Source organism: Pipistrellus kuhlii, unplaced genomic scaffold (genome assembly GCF_014108245.1).
Source record: "Pipistrellus kuhlii isolate mPipKuh1 unplaced genomic scaffold, mPipKuh1.p scaffold_m20_p_1, whole genome shotgun sequence".
NCBI lineage: Eukaryota > Metazoa > Chordata > Mammalia > Chiroptera > Vespertilionidae > Pipistrellus > Pipistrellus kuhlii.
The window spans coordinates 72,140,466-72,163,197 of record NW_023425404.1 but is presented as its reverse complement, the minus strand read 5'-3'; the positions used below and the strand labels follow the sequence as shown (position 1 = coordinate 72,163,197).

The 22,732-nt window shown below is 40.2% G+C and overlaps 1 protein-coding gene across 5 annotated transcripts in view; it reads right to left on the bottom strand.

Annotated features, from left to right (window-relative positions):
- NPAS3 (neuronal PAS domain protein 3) overlaps window positions 1-22,732 on the bottom strand; it is an 865,816-nt gene that overhangs the window by 46,159 nt on the left and 796,925 nt on the right. For all 5 annotated transcript variants that reach the window (XM_045585294.1, XM_036451409.2, XM_045585289.1 and 2 more), the window contains one exon: window positions 21,083-21,201. In XM_045585294.1, the coding sequence (XP_045441250.1) occupies window positions 21,083-21,201 (119 nt within the window). The remainder of the gene's footprint in view (window positions 1-21,082; window positions 21,202-22,732) is intronic.

Here is a 22,732-nt window from a genome sequence, read left to right as displayed (position 1 = left end):
AAACCTGAACTAGACCTGAACATGGAAGGGGCAGGGCAGCACTGGGGAGAACTGTCCTGATGAGGCACAGCGGGAGGTGCCACGGAGGAAGCAGCACTTGAGCTGAATTTTAATAAACAAATAGAGTTTAATTGGCATTTAGGTCAAAGAACTGTAAGTAAAAGCACAGAGACACAGAACTGCAGTTTTGTGTTTCGGACTGGAGGGGAGTACAGGGACCAGAGTAGAGGTGGTGGGGAAACGCTGGGGCAGGTGCCATAGGGCTGGGCTGGGGAACACTCTGATGCTGCCCCAAGGAATGGCGACTTTATTTTATAGACAAAGGGGACGCCACTGAAGACTTTTCAAGAGAATATTATGTGACTTGACCTGATTTTTAGGAAGAAAATTCTAAGGTCACTCATTCATCATTCACTCTCTCATTCATTCATTCAGTCAATGTCTGGTTAACTTTTACCAGGCAGCAGCTCACACATCCACCTCTCTATACCTAATGCGATCAGGGCTAAAACAGAAAAGTGAAAAAAAGGAATGGCCAGCGGCCTGTCAGGATGAGGGTAAAGAATGAATGTCGGTAAGGCTAGTGTTCAGCTAGTTAGTCAGTCTTGAATCTTGAACTGCTCTTTATTTTTAATAACCCTTCCATCAACTTCATCAGAGGTTAAAGTTAGAATTATTGAGTGTGTCACTTCCCATGGACTCATCTTCGATCCTCTGCCTCTCACTTCCCAGAGCCAGTCAATCACCGAGGCTTGTGAATGCTTCCTTGAGCACGCCTCTCGATAGCCATTCCGTGTGCCGCGGGACCAACACAGACGATTGAAGTCTTACATCCGGACAATGCGGTGGGAGGCTTCCTACCTGGTCTCTCTTATTTTCTCTCTCTGGTTTATCCTGCAGATTCATCTTCCTACAGTGCCTTTCACTTAGAAAAACAGACCATTAGTGACACGATCCCCGTCATATGCCACTTTGGAGCAACCACATGGCCTCTCTGAGCCTCCATTTCCCCTGTGTCAAGTGAGCTCGCTCACCCTTGCCATCTCTGTCTTACAGAATTGCTGAAAGCAAAAACAAAAAACCAAAACAAAAAAACAAAACAAAACAAAAAACACGAGGCAGTGCATTTAAAAATACCTTGAAAATGTTTAGCGCCATGTTGACACATGAAATATTATTGTTGTTAATCTTATTTAAGTCAATAACCTTGATTGATTCTGGACTAAAATTGAGACTAACTAGACCATTCAGCTTTTATAAAAGTCTTGTGACAATTTAGTCCCAACCTCATCTTGTATAGCGTCCCTCCCTAAACTCTTAAAGCTTTGCCCACCGTCCACTGCATCTGCCTTGTGTTTACCTTCTCCATATCTTTGCTCACACCACCTCTTGCGCCAGAAACCCCTCCTTGTCCCCCTGTGTCAGTGAAAATAATACCCGGTTTCAAGATCTATGTCAAAACCCTTTTTGCTCTTCTTGGGCCACACTAGCCCCAAACTGCGCTCATCCCTTTGAACTCATACGATTATTCCTGCCACCCAGCCAGCCCTAGTTACGTCTCATTATAGGTTGTTCTCTCCTTGTCTCTGTCTCTTTCTTCTTAAAGGGACAGAATGTGTCTTTCATTTCTGTGTGTACCTTACAGGACACAGAACATGGGAGGCGCCCACTGATGGAGTGACTGCTTGGACACCAGCCGCATGAGAGCTCATAGTGTCCTCACCTTATTTCTTTTGATTCTTACAAAGCCTCTAAGATAGGCAGAGCAGGTATTAGTGCACTGGTTCTATAAATCAGGAACCGGAGGCTAAGAGAGATGAAGTGTTTGGTTATGAGGGCACAGCTATAATGTGGTTCTGATGTTCCTCCAAGTTCAGTGCTCCTTTTCCCCACACTGTTCTCAGTTCCTGTTTTGATACATCTGAGCTTCTAAAACTGTTCAGTTCTCTCTGACCCTTCAGAAACCTTTAAAAATAAAATTGCTTTAGAAAGTACATGTTGATAAGGTTCTCCTCGGGGATTAGTTACTAGTTACTCCCTGGATACAATTGCATATTCAGGAGGTCACCCTCTTAAACTACAGAAAACATCCAGGGAGTTCGGCTCATCATGGCCCTGAAGAGAATACACTTACCATTTCACTTCATGGAACTTCAAGTCTCTATATTACTAATTACTGAGTCTGATAACTGATTTCTTTATTTCAATGCCAACAGGGATATATACTGTGTGTGTGTGTAAGTATATATATAATATATATATATATATATATATATATATATATATATATATATATATTTATTTATTTAATACACACCAACTTGACAATATGCTAATATGAACACTAGACAACTAATTTTAGAATTAACCAAAGTGAGTGACAATGACAAAGTCCTAAGAGTTTCCTCCTGCCCACAGGTCCCTGATCAGGTTGTTGACCACGGAGATTCAGGGCCACTTCCCATCCATTCTCCTGAGGAAACCCCCCGCTGAGGGGATAGGGTCATGGTGGGAACTCCAGATACCTCCCTCTCCTTATTTTAGGAACATACTTTCTGCCCCTTTGCCCTCTTCAAAAATAAAGTAGATAACCTGAAGGCTTCTATTAAAGATTTTTTTCTCTCACAAAAAAATATATATACTAAGCACAGAAATAAAGTGGGAAAAAGATACATTACTAGTAATAAACATAAGCTAAGGTAATATTTTCTGAAATGCTAAAATCCTAGATTTTACAGTTATAATCCAATAAAGATACTATTAGGTATTTACAGAGACTTAAGAGTTTACAGAACATTTTCATTCATTTTACACTAACCTTATAATAACTTTATGATATTTCAGAAGAGGCACTATTATTCCCTTTCAGCAGATTTAGGGAGGCTAAATAAGTTACGTGATGTCAAATACATACCAAATGGCAAACCCAGGATTCAAACCTACATCTTTTGACTTTAATGCCAGGGCTCTGAACATTCTTCCAAGTCACCAAATATGCCTCTAACCTGATTATTTTTTTATATTAGTCATTACATATACAAAAGCCACTCATAAATATCTATGTTAAAGATTACTGTCTGCTTTTAATAATTGACAGATAATTTTTACTAATTTCCATTTGGTAGCTCTTTTGGGCTAGGCTAATTAACGTCACATAACTGATAGCTGTAGAGTTTAGATTCCAATGATATGTGTGAATCAACTTCTGTACACTTATTTTAATTCCTCAATGAATGGGTAATTTTTATACAACTCACAAAAATGACCCTGTGGCAGTCTTAACAAGTCATAAATATGTCTACTGAATTGTCTAGTTATCTTGAAAAGACAAATAACTATGCTATCTCTATCAACAGCCCCATTTTTGTATCTCCTCTATGACCCATGGATGGTACTCCAAATAGCTCCGAAAATTCACTAGCATTCAGTCCCCTTAATAATTCGGATTTTCTAAATGAGGTGTTCAAATTCCAGTATGCCCACAGGAAATGACAGATTGAACCACATCAGAAGTAGCCCCAGTGTGGTGGCAGATTGCAGTACCATCAGCCAGAATTTAGAAACAAGCCTTTCTCCATGGATGGGACTAAAATAATTCACACTTTTCAAAACTCGTTGTTACCCCTAGTCATTTCTAAAGAAAGGATTTGAAGCTGAAAATTGAAGCTCTTTACAATGTGATGCCTTTTGCTTTCTCTTTGACTCTGTGCCCAGAGAGTCATTGAAGAAGATCTTGGGAAGGGTAACTGATGGCGAGATTCTATTAATATAATGTTAATAGTAACAGGTGACACCTACAGGAAGAAGTTTTGTCAGACGTACTTGGGAGCTGGAAATGTCCAGTAGGGCCTGGTACCCTGCTGTCTAGTATCCACCCCCATAATTGGCTCTGGGTTTCTCCATTTGGCTAACGTTGGGTGTCCACATATAAAGGTTTGCCCTATTCTTTCTGGATTTCTTACATAAGACATCTAATGGCAGTTATTAATAGCCCAATGAAAAATGGACATATTTAAAGAGGCCACAAGTGGTCCATTCTATCAGCCCTACCTCACAATAGCCAAACACCGCATCTACTGGCCTTTCAGCTCCATGACTCTGATTCTTAAGAGGGAAGGAAAGCCCACTGGTCAGTGTGTTTGAGCATTGGCTCACGAACCAGGAGGTCAGAGTTCATTTCTGGTCAGGTCAAGGCACATGCCCAGGTTGCGGGCTTGGTCCCCAGTGGGGCACATGCAGGAGGCACGATGTTTCTCTCTCATCAATGTTTCTATCTCTCTATCCCTTTCTAAAATCAACAACATACATATTTTAAAAAAAGAGGGAAAGGGAAATATCTCAAAACACTTGTGATATTTTATTCATGGGGACAAATGGACAGTGAGGATGCTTTGATGGATTACTGGTTTGTATCTCTGTGTTTCTAAAACTTCAATGTGATGGGTATAGGGATACTGGCCCAAGGGCTGGCACAAAATATTGTCTGCCCATGTTCCATTGAAGTTGTGACAACCCCCCCCCCCCCCCCCCCCGGCACACCCCATTCCCCTTCCCCCTCCCCCCATGCCCATGCTGTCACCATGGATACAACATTCTGGGCCTGACCCCAGCCCACTGCTCCTCCAACACTTACCCCTTCCCTGCTCCTAAGCATGCTATGCAAATGAGGTCAGAGAAGGGTGGGAACTGGACAAGACTAAAACAAGTACTTCCTTGGCCTCCTGAGTAAGTGAAATGTGTCTTTCGTGTCATAATTTTACACATTCCTCTCAGACCTCTGGCTGCCCATAGTTCCTCTGCTCTCTAGTGCTGGTATGCGTGATCCCAATTTACACTCCTTTGTTTCCTGAGTGCCAGTTTTAAAGAATATTACAAAAAAGCCAAGCCCCTAATATGAAATGGTGTTGCTTTCTCTGCAATACTGACTCCTACTGCCTCAGTTTCTGTCATTTGCCTTATTTTTACTCCAGCCACCACCTTAGCGGGGGCCACGGGGCATCTCTGACTCAGTTTGTTTCTCCTGGTGTTCATCATTGGCTACCCTAGTTTCTCAACAGGCTCAGCAATCAACTCCAGGGTAAATGATTTGCCTCTCTATGAAAGTCTGACTGCGATAGTCCCACCCAACCCACCTCTGGGAGCCTCTTCTGGGCTGAGGTCCACCCAGCCCCAGGCACTGGACCGAGGTGGGGCTGAGCTTCAGGAAGGGCTAGCTTTGCCCTGGGGAAAGCGAGCTCCATATTTTGGTGCTCCTGTAGCATGGCCTTCTGCCTACACATTAGGTAAGAAGCAAGGTAAAAACGATGAGAGGGAACACATCTGGAAAGAAAAGGCTTGGGGGGAAAAACACGTTTCCTTCCCCAAGAAGCATTCTCCTTGTGTCTGCCCAGCACAGTTGCTGGAGTCATATCAAGGAGCCTGCATGTTCTTCCGGGCCTCTGTTGTCCGGCTTTGTAGGGTACTGACTGCATCATCTGATTAAAGCTGTGACCAAATGAACCCTCCAATGTATATTTTCACAGCCACACGGGTATTGGCTACTGCTCTTTCCCCTCCTCCCTCCCTCCCTTTACCTTTGGAAGGTTCATTACTTACAGTTACTGCAGAATCAATCTGACCTGGCCAAAATCAGGGATAGAATTTATAGCATAATAAATGCCCACTGCACAAATGCCGTCACACATGAAAGGCTTGGGAATGTTCTTTTAAACGACCCTTCCACATTTCGGGGTGTACTGTTTTTTATCCATTTAACGGAATCACCTTAAGCATATTCTGAGAAGCATAATCCTGACAGCTACAGAGCAGATTTTCCCCGAGGCGGGTATTGTTGCAGGAAAACAATATTATTGATAACAATCTTAGCATATTGGAACTCGGAAGGGAAGCTAAATGCATCTTTTCAATTCTTCACAACAATTCTTTAGAGCTTCATTTTCTTAAACCTCACAATGCATTTCGCTTTCTCTTTGAATTTTTATTTTTATAAAAGTGTTATAACACTTCTCGAGGCACACTAATGAACTGCTCTCTAAGAAGAAGCAGCCGTACCAAAGTTGGCTGTGAGAGGCAGGCAGAATTTGAAGTGCACTCAAAAGATAATGCACAGATTGGGGTACCAATGATTTTCCATTTTAAAAGTCTGCACGTTATAAGATTACATTGGATCTGGCCCATTTCTTTTGCTAAGTGCCCGTATTATGGGTGAATCCTGTTTTACAGCATTCTGAGACGAGAGAGTTGAACTTGAGCGTGAAACACTGAAAAAAAAATATCAGAAAGACAGATGGTAGGCCGTCCTCCCCAAAACTCAATTTCATATTATGCATGTGATTGCTAATAGGCAAGCACTAAAAAACAATTTTCCTTGACGGAGAAGAACTGATAAATTGTCAACATAAAGTTAGAGTGTGGTTGCTCCAGCGATCGAACGCTCGTCTGTGAGTTTGGTCCCATCAAAGTCGGCTTCTTACAACCATATCAAAATTTATGAATGCATATGTCTATAAAGTGACTGAAAAACAACCCATAATGCGTGTTTGTTTATTCTGCTTCAGTGCACACAGAGAAACCCAACCTACACCCAGGCCCGTTTTTGTCCGGTTCTCTTTTTTAGCTTCTGAATCTGAAAAAGTTCAGGGTCAACTGGGGATCTGATTCCCTTGCATCTGGAAAGCTGACTTAAACAGAAAGACCTACCACTTCTCAATGGCTCTTGCATGGCTAGGAAGTGTGCAGGGTTACATTAGGTGATGACAGAAGTAGATGCATTGAGGGCAATTGTTCGAAGAAGAAAAAAGATGTTTGAGAAAGAAAAACGAATAAAATCAAGCAGATAAAAAGCAGCCCCACTAGCGATCTGCAACACAAAGTACCCATTTCACACTATCTTTGATAAACACAGACCATGCAAAATATAGGGAAAAGGAGGTTTTCTTCTTTTTATTTGTTAAAAAGTTTATTTTTTAAAAAGTAAGCATTCAATCCAGGGATATAAATTTATATTTTCTGGGGAGAGAGACAGAGAAAGGGTGAAAATTTGTTCATACTGAAAATCCAGTAGCTATTACCTGTATTTTATTTTAAAAAATTACTTAAAATATTGAATGTTTGCCAATTTATAATTCAGATTTTATATCATTGGTTACTGCTCATTTGACAACAGTTCTTTAATTGCAAGTGAATCGTAACTGATCTGACATACTCATGTCTTATTGGAACAAAGGGACTGTGTGCTCAGACAACACTTTTTATAAAGGCTGCAATGGTTAGCAGAAGGGCTGGATAACCAGCTAGAATTAGAAGTAAAATGAGTTGAAGAACAAGTAATTTTTTTTAAAATGAGAAAAATGTCATCATCCTTAAAGCCAGGAGGTTTACTAAATTGTCAATCTAGTAATTTAGACTCCCTAAAATGGAAGCTTTGCTTACATTGTTCCAAATACCCAGACATGCCTAAGAATTCAGCCACATCACAGTGTAAGGAGCGCTGTTGGGACTTGGGTGACTGAGGTCTGTGTGATGCTTCCTATTTCTGATTCATTTCACAATCTAAGTTTTTAATGCATAATGCCTTTAGTTTTTTGTTTTTTTTTTCTTGAGTGACTGGCTCTAGGAAAGTCATATTCCTCCTTTCAGAATGTCTATTTATACCAGCAACGAAGAGTCAGGGGGAAAAAGAAATCCCTGTACTCATGTAGGCCAGAATAGTGAAAGGAAAAATAAATTGAGAAAAATTCCAAAAGGAATTATCCAATGACTTACTTAAATCCACTTACTTACTCCCTTACACTATCGGCTAAGAACAACCTTCTTGGTCTCCTTGTTAGAAAGCAGTATTTTTTATTTTTTATCTCTTTTACAGTAAATGCCAGAAGGTTTGTTAGAATGTAGCAATCCTAATCTTCATCCTATTGCCCTGAAAGCTGATCCGCCCATGGGCTGGCACTGTGCTGAGTGAAGACTCCTGCTCCATCTGCATTTGCTTACTCAGATTAGATGTCTTCACCCAGGAGTCCCTTCAGAAACAGATTTCTTTCTGCTCGACGCACTTGATGCCTTCATCTCTGTGCTAATACTGTTCCCTCTGCATAGCGTTTCCCTCCCTCAGGTCTGGCTAAAATGATGCCCTCTGTGAGAACCGCTCCTCGTCCATCAGAGTTACTCACTTCATGCCATGGCTCTTGAAACATACTCCTTTACAGCACATGTCACATGGTCTCCTAGCCATTACTTTGTGTGCCTGCCTAAGTCTAGACTCTGTTCTCTGGACCTAGGACTTTGTTTTATCCATCTTTGTCTTCCTAGTGCCCAGTAGAGTGTGTAATACACAACAGTACACAATCAGTATTGACTGCATGATTGAGTGAAATCAATTCCTAAATACTCTGAACAAAAGGTGATGCTGAAACATGAAAGTTATAGATGATTCTGGGTCACACTGGACTTTTTCTTTTCTTTTGATTTCCAGTTTATTATGATCTGATAAAACTTGTTTTTGAAGAAGTTTCCATTATGTAGCTGCAAAGCTTTGGTGGGGAAGCAGGATCTGAAACTCTAGTTGGGATAATTAAAGTTAGTTATTTCAGATCAGTCTAAAGGAACTGAAATAGATAAGCTCTAGGGTCAGCATATGCCTCGCTCAGCCTTTTTTTTCAAAGGCATGGGGAGTAATAAAGCTTTCCATTTTATCTTCAGTGAAATAATACTGCTGAAATATCACCTCATTTTTGATGTCAGTGATGATTTCTCCTTTCCTCCATGATGTCAAAAGGGAATTATTATTATTAGAATGACAGATTACTGATGCTGTAGGAGAAGAGGAGCAGCTGACATCATTATAACCAAACATTGTTTGAGCCTCACTGCTCAGTGCTTTGAACAGAGTCACTCTGTGATATCACAGCTGCATAAGAATCTTCTGAGCAGGCAGGAAACCAACAGCAGGTGCCTGTGAATTTTCACTAGCGGAGCACCGTCCTTTTAGATGCTTTAGGATTGGATGGTTGGGTAAGGAGGTAAGATTTATGGATGCCGGAGGGAAAGGGTTCCTGAGCTCTCGCGGGACACCTCCACTGCTGCTTTCTGCCAGGGTAACCGCATCTGAGGAGAAAGATGGGACGAGGGGACCCTCCAGGCTTGGCATCCTGTCAGTCCTCTGTGGGACAGTGACAACATGACCTGTTGGTTCTGGGCTCTCCTCTCTTTTCACCTACTGACTGGCTTGCTGTCCACCCATGTTGACTTGTGGGTTATAACTGCTCTGTGACTGACCTCCAGGGCTCTGTGTGTGCTTGAGCCCTGGAGGTCTGAGGCCTTGTCCCTTCTGTGTTCCAGAGGGGACGTCCATAGGACATAACGATTCAAGAGTAAGAATGTTCTACATTCCATGATACCCCTCTTCGAGCAGTTTGACAATTATAATATTGTTAATTCCACTCATCAGTTTAAAGAACATTTATTCAAGACTCAACTGCCTGAAGGGCTATTCCAGGCAGTTTATAAATTGTAGTTCCTTTCAAATGGGAATTTATAACCATTTCTGACTTACAAAGTGTTCACCAAAAAGCAAACTGCAAAAAAATTAAAAGGGGAAGACTGATAAGTTTGATAAGAACATGATGTTGTATGTTTGTGGCATAAAAAGAGGGATGAGTACATATTATGTTAAAGTGAGTATAGAAATGTGTCACTGTTCATGGAATTAAGCAACAGAATATTACTCTCAAGTCACATTTTACTTTTATCTTTAATTTAGGATCTAGATTGATTTCCCAGATTCTAATCTATCCATTGTCTCTACATAGGACATGGTACAAAATTTCACTGAGTCCTCCCTGAGAATTACAGAATCCCCAGATTTCTTCTCCTTTGGGGTAATGATTAGGTTAAGCGTTTCCATTAATATTTCAGTTTTCAAATAGCACTGGCGAGAGGCCATGGGCAGCTCTGGGGAGCCTTCCCTGGGATCTCCTGGCAGGCTGTGGCCTCTGTTTTCCCAAGAGTCAGAGGCTGCTCCTGATGAGGCAGATCCTTCATTTTATTCCAGCCAGAGTATCCCAAAGGGGCTTTCATCATAATGGAGAAAGTAGAGCTACAGAGATGTAATTTCAAATGTCAGATGACTAAGAACACTGAAATAAAGTCCTATTGTACACAGAAGGACCTCAAATAACTTTCCATGCAACATAGTTTTGTTATAATGTTGTTTTGTTTTGATGATGATGAGAAGACATAGGAACTTGTTTATATCAATTAGCTGATGACAAAACTGGTGTCATTATACATCTTTCAGTTAAAGCCACTGAATCTACTAATGACGTGAAAGTAAGGACTTACTGTACTTTGTTTGTATCAGTGAAACGGAAGCCCCAAATCATCAGGCTGCTTGCCAAGTGTTGCAGAGCAAGTAAGAAGCGTGTGCTGGCATCAGCATGGGATTTCTGGGTCCCCTCACCAGGTGTGCCCCTATGAAGCCACTCAGTTTTCATGACTTCTCAAGGAGTCGTAGGTTTGAAGGACATTTGACAAGGAGCTATTGAGGACTAGTGAATGTATTCAGAACCACCAAGTACTAAGCAAATGACTCTTGATTGTGCTTCCAGAGTTCTAACAACGAGAACTGGGGCAAGTGGGATACAAGTTCAATACAAGTTGATTTAAAAGACTGTATATGATAGCATGAGAAATGTCATAGCATATGTCAACTCTTAGTGCAGCCCTTTTAAAAGGTAAAAGAAGGAAACATCAACTTATTTACTAGCAATAGGGCCTGGTACAAAAGCCCCAGAGAAAGGGAAGCATGGGGGTATAAATACTGCTGGCAGTCTAATAATAACTTACACGGATTGTCTCTGTACATCATTGCCAACAATGAGCTGTGAGTGATGTTTCCAACATGGCAACACAGGGAGATCCATTTCCCACTGTAGTTCAGATTAAACACACCGCATGTGCGCGCGCGCGCACCCATCCACACACACACACACACACACACACACACACACACACACACAAAGTCAAGGCAGAAGTCCAAAGCTTCTCCCTTGAATATATTACTAAAGAGATTTGAGAATTGATTATACAGATGACTTTTTGTTTAAAAAAGAGTGTTCTTATAACTCAAAGCACACTTTGCAACAAGGCCTTCTTTAGTTTGACGGTGGAGAGATAGAGATGGGAAAGATGTGATGACTTCCTTGGCCCCGGGAAGTCTCTACATGAGGCATATGAACCCCTGAACTCTGGCTTCTTTCCCTTACACTGGGTGTCCTGTAGTGCCTCTGAGATGCAGTAGGTTCATGCCTCACTGTTAGTTTGCCTAGGAGCCTTGTGTGTTATAGGATCCTAGGAACCCTATTTATCCCAGAGACCAACAACATCAAATTGGCTCTGCCCATCCTTCATTTCTTGCATGAAAGGGCAATATTAGTCTTGCCATATCATAAATAAATTCCAAAGAAAATCACGGGGTATGTGCTCCTTTTGTTAAAGGGACAGATGACCTATCTTAATCATATTTTGTCACTTATAATCAAGTCAATATTCAGGACACTAAGCAAAGAGAAATTTCCCAGAAATAAATGTACTTTCTATATTCGGAATAAATCGTTTATTATTCTAGACACATATAACTTCCAGGAGATAATCTGAAATATTACCGACGATTTACTACTTTCCAAAGTTACAGGCGCATATGCAGAGGTGTAGAAGTTAAGTTGTGGATTGCCTAGATTAACCTTTATCAACCTCACAACACAAGTTCCATAAACCTGAGACTTCACATATGAACATGCATTGCAAGCTCATTGTGTGCCAGGCATTCCGGTAGTACTTTACCTGCATTATCTCAACTTATTTCACAATAGTTTTTTGAAGGAGGTCCTACTGGTACTCCCACTTTACAGGGGAGGAAATATGTGCTTATTTGCAGTCAGAGTCAATGGCAGGACCAAGTCCACATCGTCGACTGTGTGACATCACAGCCTGTGTGCTTAATCATTCTTTAGTAAAGTGGCTTTGAGGTAATGAGGGTCAAAGAGGGCAATGTATCTGGCAGCCCTTGAAATCTGTAAAGAGTTAAGGAACTGTCACTTCAGATCATTGGATCAAGAGATTACTTTAGGGGAACAGAAATGGTGCGCCTTTGCTGCTGTCAGGCATCTCCAAACATCAAAGAGTGCTGGTCCTGAAAAAGCGATGAACTGTACTTGAGTTTACTTGTTAGTGCTTAAGTCTGATTATTTTTCTTTTAAAACTCTTTTTAATAGGCCAAAGTCTCATGATAGAAAGATTTTATCTTAAAATCTACCAGATTGAGAATATATTTACAGGGACATTAATGACAGGTTTGAAGGGCATTTGTTAGTGAAGACATTATATGCAGAAAGAATTGTTAATTTCTGCACCAATGATGTCACTTTTAAAGAGATAATCACTTCCATTATTTTTAGTTACCAAAGACTAATAAACCCAACCTGAAAAGCTCTAGCATTGTTCGGAGACAGGGTGCTGCTACTTCTCCTACCTTGTTTCTAAAATCTGTATAATGAAAAATGAAGTACCTGTCAGTTAGCAAGATACTTGGGTTGCATTTATTGACACACTTAGACTTCACAGATGCTTTACAGAATGGCTAGTGATAATGGCTCCAGTTGGTAAAATAGCTAGTGATTAGTCCCGGCAGAAATGACACATCCCAGAGTAGAACTACCATCATGCCTTGGAAATGGGAAATGCATTCTTTAAGATCAGAAACAATGCCAGTTGTATTTGAAATGACACTGGAAACCATGTTGTAATGAACAATTGTACAGAGGTGAACAGGGACTAAAGTGCAATAACAGGATTTAAAAAAATTTGATAGCATTGGTTCTTGCCTCTATTTGCATTTTTCATCACAATAACCTCTGCCTGTAAGTTCTACCCTGAGAATCTCCCCTCCCCCTTTCATTTATTCTAGGTGTCTGGATTGATTGAAAGGCAACAAATGGGTAGTCTTAGAAAACCTGAATGGGTTGACAGAATTTCTGGTTTCTCTGAAAATTCACCTGTTGATTGGACAAGACAGCTGCACTGTGCACAGCTTGGAACACTGTGGTCATCACTTCAAGACAACACAGAGCCGAGGCAGAGGCTCCAGGAGAAGAACTGACATGGCCAACACCTCGAACGGCTCTGCATCTCGGAGCGGAAGAAACATCCGGGGGGCACCTTGCCTGTCCACACTTGTCTAGGAGGAGAAGAGCTCCTAATTGATAAGGTTAAGGTTCATACAAAATTATATGAAAGCGATTCATAAAAATGAAGAAGAGATGCTTAGCTGAGCCTGTGTTATCTCATTTGATCCCCAGGAAAAGTCTGTGGGTGATGTAAAGCTAATAGCTTCATTTTTTAACAGTGAGAAAATTGAGGCATGGAAGCAGGATGGGAGATAGGAAGAGATGAAAACAAAAACGTGCATCTGCATGGTGCCATGTTGGTTATGATTTTTCTAGCTGGAAGTGTGGCATTTCAGAAAAAGGAAACAACACGGTCAAAGGCACAGCAGTATGAATATGCAAATTTATTTCAGGAAAGATAGTTGGATGGATTTTCCTAGAGTATCAGCATTAATAGTTTCAGGAAAGAATGATGGAGATGGTGGTAAAAAAAAAAAAAGGTGGCCTAGAGCCAAATTCTTGAATACATGACACTACGAACCATTGATGATTTAGCAGAGGAGTAAATGATTGCGAGAGCTTTCGGAAGATGTTCCAGAGAGCAGCATGCAGGATAGAATGGAGAAGTAAAGTCTTCTGGGAGGTAATTTGGTACTTTCTCACAATAGATCCAGAAAAAAATGCTAAACTGAAGGAATGTAAATAGAAGCAGGTGGATTCAACCAATATTGACAGCACATTAAAGGGGCAGGTGATCAAGAGGGAGGGGTTGATATTATGTATTTCATTAAATAATTAAACCAAGAATAAAATTCCAGATTGTTGAAACAGTAAATAATAATTCCCTTTTAGACTGCTATTTTGAAACTTGTCAATATGCACATTGAGTCAAGAATATGTTTGCATATGAGAAACCTTCAACATTAAATTTTACTTGGCTGTGATTTTGACATTGGGCACCCAAGTGATGCAATTCTGTTGCATACCTAAGTGACAGGAAAAAAAAAGAAAAAAAAAGAGGACTATGTACAATACCATTGAAAAGAACAGATGCAATTCTAAATATTAGGTTGAAAATGTGATGTCTTTTGCAATAGGACCTCACTGTGTATTAAACCAAATGCATAAATGGGAGGGAGGAGTGAGAAAGAAAAGGCTATTGTGATATTGGTGAAATATATTCTGGAATATGTAATTTGCTTTTTCTTTTTTAAAATAAGTATTAAGATATCATATTAGATTGTATTGTAACCTGAAATCATTGGAAACAGTTTGAGGGTTCAGGAACTTCCTGATGCAAAATGAATTTACCTTGGAAGAGGCTTGACAAATTTCATCGAACCTTTAAAGGCATCTATGACACCCAAAATAAAACAAATCACTGTTAAAATTATGAAAGTGCCTCACTCCACAGAACAGATACGACCATGAATTTTAAAAAGTGAACAAGAGGATTTTCTAATTTAAAAGGCACTTATGTTTGTGCTTAGAGAAGGCAAATAGAGATAATTAGCACTCTCTAAATTTTTTGCTTTTGTTACTTCATCTTTAGATACAGTCTTAAAGCTAAAGCATATCTGCAGTCTTAATAAACTAGTGAATCTACACATTATTTTCTCTTTTACTTATACTTTATGACTCTTATAAGGAGGTTGGATAGATTTCAGAAATCATTTAGTTCAACACTTGGCTATAGGCAAATCCACATCCAAATCATCTCAGGTGGGAGATTGCTTATTTCTCAGCATCTGGAGTTCTCCCATGCCCTCTAGGAATCTGTTCATTCGTGTCATAGCAGGAATCCTCGCTACTAGGAGATATTTGTCTTCGCAGAGAGAGTTCAGAGACATTCTCAGCATTACATAAACATGACGGAGCTTTTCTCTCTTCTTCTGTGATTCCCAGTCCAGGACACTCTCCCAGGCCATCAGAGTTAGGACAACATAATGTGGTTGGGTAAGTACCACAGAAACTCCAGTGGTGCTGGCAGGCATTCAAGGACAGATTAGAAAACTGACAGTCCCGTGCCAGAGGAAACTATCCTCCGAAGATAGGGGCTAAGGATGCGACCTAATTAGTCTTCACTTCTCTAATTTCCCTGATTACAGATCTCCTCTCACCCTCTGTGCTACACCTGGTAAGTTCCCCCAGACACAGACACATCAGGAAGGCAGAATATTAATATGGCGCAATTTGCAGGAGAGCTGTGTTGTGCTCAGGTATGTGGCCAACAGTGAGACCTAAGCAACAAGGAAGCCCCTGAGGCATAAAAAGTGGCTGGTCCAGATAACAGTGCTACTGTGGATTTCAAAACATTTGAAGAGAGAGACACTAAATGTCAGCTCACAGTTGGGAAACTTCATCAGAGAGAGGGCATGGTTCCTGAGGACTGAGGTGTGAAAGCAACAGCAGACTACACTCTGCCTGGATGAGCAGATCCAGATGGCACTTCCTTAGCTAGAACTCTTGGTCATGGGCACCTGAGTGGTATTTGTAGTTCCTGGAAAGAAAGGCAAATCTCTGCACATCTACGTAAACTGGTGCTATGGAGACGCTGAGCCACAAAGGACAGGCCTTAACCAGGTCACAGGTTGTTTTTTTATTTTTATTTTTTATTAAGACTATGATGCCTATGGTTTCTTCTAGGACTTTTATGGTTTCATGTTTAAGCCTTTTATCCATTTTGAGCTTATTCTTAGGCCTGGTGTAAATTGGTGGTCTAGTTACTTTTCTTTTTTTTCTTTTCTTTTTTCTCCCTCCCCCCCCCAATTTTCCCAACACCATTTATTGAAGAGACTGTCTCTGCTACAATGTATGTTCTTGGTTCCTTTGTCAAATATTAATTGAACATAGTGGTTTGGGTCAATTTCTGGGTTCTTTGTTCTGTTCGAGTGATCTACATGCCTGTTCTTGTGCCAGTACCAGGCTGTTTTGCTGTTTTGAGTACAGTGGCTTTGTAGTGTAACTTGATATTTGGTATTTTGATCCCCCAACTTTGTTTTTCTTTCTCAATATTGCTGGGGCTATTTGCTCTCCTACAATATGTTTACTGATACATCAATTGAAAATAAAGAGAAAATAAACAAATGGAACCACATAAAATGGAAAATAAAGAGAAAACAAACAAATGGAACTATATAAAAATAAAAAGCTTTTGCACTGCAAAAGAAACCATCATAAAAATAACAAGAGAGCCCATTACATGGGAGGACATGTTTGCCAATGATACACATGATAAGGCATTAATCTCCAAAATATATAGGGAACTTATACAATTTAACAAAAGGAAGACGAACAGTCCAATTAAAAATGTGCAAAGGACCAAAATAGACACTTCTCTAGAGAGGACATGCAGAAAGCCAAGAGACATATGGAAAAATGCTCAAAGTCACTAATCATCTAAACAGTGTTTCCCAAACTTTTGACATATATGTACCCCTTCTATAATTTTCGTAACGCTGAGTACCCCTCGTACTCATGAGAATGTAGAATTAGGCGCAGCTAAGCACGGTGCAGTGCACATCCCCACCAAACTCTGGTGCAATGTGTACCCCCACCAAACTCTTCCCGTACCCCTGGGGGTACACATACCACACTTTGGGAAACACTGATCTAAGAGATGCAAATCAAAGCAACAATGAGATATCACCTCATACCTGTCAGCATGTAATCATCAACAAATCAACTAATGACAAGTGTTGGCGAGGTTTGGAGAAAAGGAAACCCTAGTACACTGCTGGTGGGAATGCAGACTGGTGCAGCCACTGTGGAGAACAATATAGAACTTCCTCAAAAGATAAAAAATGAAATTCCCATTTGACTCAGTCATCCCACTTCTTGGAATGTGTCTTAAGAAACCCAAAACACTCATCAGAAGTTTATGCTATGATGTTCTTAGCAAATTTATAATAGCTAAGACTTGAAAGTCTTTGCTAAGTGCCCATCAGCAGATGAGTGGATAAAAAAACTTTTGTATATTTACACAATGGAATTTATGCAGCGGTACAGAAAAAAGAACTCTTACCACTTGCAACAGCATGGATGGACCTGGAGAATATTATGCTGAATGAAATAAGCCAGTCAGAGAAAAATAAGTATCGATATCACATGATCTCACTCATATGTGGACTCTAATGAACCAAATAAACTGATGGTCAAAATTGAGTCACAGAAGCATGAAAAGACTGTTGAAATTCAGAGGGTGGGTGGGAAAAGGTCAACCAATGAACCTATATAAATATATGCATAACCCGTGGGCGTGGACAATGAGGTGGTGAGGAATTGGGAGTTGGGGGGGAGGGGGACAGGAGCAGGCTGGAAGAAGTTAATGGGGGGAAAAAAGGAGGACCTATGTAATACTTTCAACAATAAAGATTTAAAAAATACTTTAATTTTTTGTGTATTGAGATCCTGTTAATGCTGAGCCTTTCTTTGGACTTGATCTGTGAAGTAGTGAAGTAGAGGAGTGACGAGGACAAAATCTGGAGCCTAATCACCTGGATTAATCCTGACTCCACAGTAGCTATTGAACCTGTTGAAGCCTCAGTTTCATCACCTGCAAAATGGGTATAATAATGCCTAGGACAGAGAAAGTCTTTAATGTGCCAATTAGCTAAAATAAACATAAAGTCTTTGGTATAGTGTCTGCCACGGAGTCAATAAGTAGTCTTTTAAAACAATTTTTGGTGACAATGACACTAAAGAAAGAGTGGCAGATAAAATGATGGTGAAAGTCAAAAAAGGCCAGGTGCTGAGGTTACAGGAAAAAATAGAGAGAAATATAATGACCTTCACTGAGGAAGGCTTAACATCTTGGATCTTTAACTAAAGGAAAAGAAATAAGCACACAACGGTAGTAAATTAGGAGTATGGAGAAATTATCATCGTTGTTTCTTTTTATTTGTGTTTATTGTGTGGTGTTAGGGTGATTACCAGTTTTATTTGAATGTTTTATAAGCTGTTAGATTTATTTACTGAGCATGAACAGATAAATAGGGATGTTATTCAGCTGTGTGGTGTCATGGGTTCTCACAGCCAGCTCTTCTGCTAACTTTCAGACAAAGCTAATTAACTAGAGAAGTTCACCTTGGAGGGAGGAGAGGAGAGCTGGGTCTGCTGGATGATTCATCTTAAGGTGTTGGGGGTGGTGATGGGGGTGGGGGTAAAGGGGAGGCTGGTGAATCTCCTCTTGTTAGTGGTTCTGGGAAGGGGTTAGGCATTGATTGGAGGGAAACTTTTACGAAACCTTGAGAAAGACGTACTGACAGAGTTCTGTCAGAGGAGTGTGATCACTTTAACATAAGATTGGGTGGAAGTGGGAACAGCTCCTAAATCTTTTCCAGTCCTAGACATCCATGATTGTGCTTTTTCATATTTTGTTTCTCAAAGGCCCCTTCTTATAGCAAGGTGTCTTCAATCCTAAACCCAAGGAGCTCCAGAAATTCTTCCTTATGTTTTCTTTCTTTTTTTTTTTTTTAAATAATATATTTTATTGATTTTTTTACAGAAAGGAAGAGAGAGGGATAGAGCGTTAGAAACATTGATGAGAGAGAAACATCGACCAGCTGCCTCCTGCACACCCCCTACTGGGGATGTGCCCGCAACCAAGGTACATGCCCTTGACCGGAATCGAACCTGGGACCTTTCAGTTCTCAGGCAGACACTCTGTCCACAGAGCCAAACCAGTCTTAGCGTTCCTTTTGTTTTCATCATGTCCCTTCTCATTCACCACTCACAGGTGGCATGTCACCTGCTCAGGAAGACCTTCTGTGACCCTCATAACTAATGTGGGGCCCTCACCAGCCAGGCCTTCACATTACCTTGCACCACTGTCTGTGTAATAAGTGTAGCCTAATGGTTGAGTACATGGGGCTTTGAGCCGGAATCCCAGAGATCAAAATCTAGCTCTGTCTCTTCAATCTTTGACCTTGAGATATGCAATTAACCTCCTCTGCCTTAGTTTCTTCATCTGTAAAATGAAAACAATGAACTACTTTCTTCTAGGATTTTGGCGAGGGCTAATACATGTACCCACTACCTGCCCAACACCTTGCAGTGTGCAGAAATGTTAGCTACTTTTATTTTATTCCTCATCACTCTCTGAAATCACCTTTTTAATTTATTCCCTTCTCATCATCTTGTCATTTTCCGTCTCCTGCTGTTAGAATGCAATGCCATGGAAGCAGAGACTTTTTAATATTAGAACTGCATTGCCAGGATCTAGAAGAGGCTTCATAGTAGGAGTTCAATAAATATTTGTTGAATGAATGAATGCTGTATTAATATTTAAAACGTTAGTTTGCCCAATTTCTTCTCATGTTACTGAGGTGCCCCTATAACAAAACAAACAAACAAACAGAACCCAAGCTATTTGGTTTCTTGCCTAGATTGAAACTCATATTACTTTCCCTTATTATTATTATATTTTTTACCCAAACATCCCACATTTTTGCAGATCGAAAATTTTACAGAGCTTTTACATCTCTAGTTGGTCATGTGGGTGCTATGCATTCTTTCAGAATATTAAATTATGTAGTGACATTGAATTACACTAAGTATTCCTTTTTCAAACGATACCTCTCCTGTCTCACCTTCTTCACTTCTGGGACATGTCCCCTACGAACCAGTAAAAATCACTAACGGTGAAGAACAATGCTGACAGACAGACAGACAGGAATCCTTGAAAAGGAGACCTACAGCTCCTGAAACTGGACACAAAGAATGTAACTTTCTTGCATTCAAATGGCAATAGTCATTAAACCCATAGTGACCTATAGAAATCAAACTGGCCAATGCCACACAGTAATAACTAATAAATGAATTGGACTCAGCAAGGTAGGCAAATACAAATGATCCTAAGGATAGAGCGCGTTTTGTTTCCCCCAGCATAGCTCTTTATAATGGGGTCTGTAGGGTAAAGCATAGTGGCCGCTCAGGTCCTCTCCTTCACTCTGACCCTGTTAAGGTTATGGCTGCTCTGAGCCTGCCTTTTAGACTGGTCAGCTCAGGTTTGGGGGGTGCATGGAAGGGCCTGATTCCCCACCTCCTGTCTTTTTTTCTCTCTGAAGAATTCATGTCAAATACAGTGCCTGACTCTGACTTTTATGCAGGGTCTTGATTACTTATATATAGTTTTTAAGGCCTGATAATATGGACTGTTACCCTTACTGACGGTGCTCACCCTCAAGAGCTATCAAAAGCACTACACTCTGAAATTGGGGAAGGCTATGGGGGCCACATCCATAGTACAGTCTACTTATGTTTATCTTCCACATCTAATAAACATTGTTTGAGAGGTTGGTTAGTATGTTGTAATACTGATAGGATTTGCATTGCCAAAGGCATTTTGTAAGTTTCATAGGTCTCAGTTTATGTTGCTATAGTAACTAAAATGATATAATAATGAAGATTACGACTCTAAACTTGGTCTTCACTGTTGTGGGGAACGTATAATCTGTATACTAACTATTCTCTTTATTATGGTATACGATTTCTGATATCCAACCTGATTTTCTTACTTACATGTATGAATTTCAGTGGCCAGTTTGAAATATTAAAATGGACAGTCTTTCTCTCAAGAGAAAGGAGGGCTTTGGAGAGTTAAGTGGGAGAAGTGGAATTCTGATAAGCAGCAATTCCAGAATTCTCATTTTAAGGACTGACATACATTTGGCTCACCTTCTCCAGCTAAGTGAATTTCTAATGTGCTGAGGCCCTTGGTGCATTATTCACAAGTGCTCTAAGAAAAGGCACGATATTGAGGTATTTGGTGTAGCAGTAATGCCTGAAGTGAGACTAAGGTGTAAGGAAGCTCTACCTTGAGACAGGAAGACAGCTAAGAACCCTGTGGGTTGCTCAAGATCACATGTGTTAATTATATGGACCTAAGACAGAGATATGTCCACTTCTGAAGCCCAGCTTACCTTATATCCTGATGATTTGATGTGCACACCACGTTTGGTCAGAGTAGATTTCATTCGGATGAAAAAGGAACGCTCAAGGGTGTTGTCAGTGGTTAGCAGGCTGGGACTGGTTGACTCCACTGAGGATACAAAGACATACACACATGATTTAGATCTCCGCACAGCCCCTCACAGCTACTGCTCAGGTGCAATCCTTGAATTCACTAAAAATAAATGACTGAGAGGTGCTAAGAGCCAAGTAATCAATTTACCTCATTTAGAAAATGTTTACTTTGCAGAAAATAAAAAAGAAAAATTAATTATCCAAAGTAACTTCATTCCAGTTTCTAGCAAGAGTTTTTCCCTGGCCTTTAATCCCCAGCAGCTCCCTACATGAGGTCTGATAGTAGCTAAGCAGTGACAGCACATTGGGAGGCTTGGCCGATGTGCATGGAGAGAACTGTCATGAGAAAGAAAGACTCCCCAGATTGACAGGATCAACTAAGACTCAGGCAGAGCTGTTTCTGAGGGAGGGTGAGGATGGCCTGCCCCTTGTTCTCCCTGAGAATCCTGTCTTGTGTCATTTACCTCCTGGGGCGTTCTGAGAACCACAGAACCATCAATGCCTTTGAATACTGGAGTTGGTTTTCTTCATTGTGGGGAATAGGAAGCATGAAAAATTCTCAACTGACTTAAGATAGAGGGCTGAGAGTGGGATATACAGACAAACAAACACAAGCTCCTCACAATTTCAACTTTCCATTCCCATCACTAATGGCAGCCTGTCCCCTCCTTGCCCTCACCCCAATAGGAAACAGTCTCAGGGTTTCCCCCTTCTCTGCTTCTGGGGTGGAAAATAATAGTATCCTCTCTTAGTAAGATCTCTTTCCCTTTACAGATTTTTAAACTAAGTACAATACATTTTTTACTTGGGAAACTTAAAATGGTATTTTGCAGTCTTGCTGATCTAAAAATGCTTTATTCATAAGACTAGAAGGCAACATAAGTCTCTTTTCTTTATAGTCAAGCTTCTAAGGTATTATATAAATTTGTTTTTTTCTGCAAAAAAATAATTTTGGGATGTTTAAGCCCAATAAATACTCTCATTTTATTCTTCTAAAATAGTGCTTTTAAAGCTTTTCTTATTCTAAAGCAAAAAAAAGTTGCAACAACATTAGTATTTCTTTTGAACAGTCCTTTTTCTGATATCCTCAAAGTAGAATATCAAAATAGCACTTATATTCTCTGGGTGGGGGTAAAGATTTAAGAATTAAATATATAGTTATGAAAACAAAGGAAGATAGGCCAAAAACTGTAAAATTTTATATTATATAACATATTCCACGTTTCTAAGGCAAAGGCATCTCTGTTTTTTTATATTAAACGTTGTGCTCAATACAAATGATCCAGGGTTGACTTAAGACAAAAGAAGAATGAGAGCTACTGTAATAAGAGAAACCCTGCTGTCTATGGTCTGGGGCCTTTTCTATGTCATTCTGTTTTAATGTGACTATATTTTCCTATATTTATGGTGTTTCTATTCTGGGGTGATGGAACCACCGGCAAGTGTCCTTTTCTTATGTCCCTCTCCTAAGATTTTCTTTTTTTGTTTTTTTGTTTTAGAGAGAATGGATCTGATGTCATTTTAAATGTACAGCTTTTTATCACTCG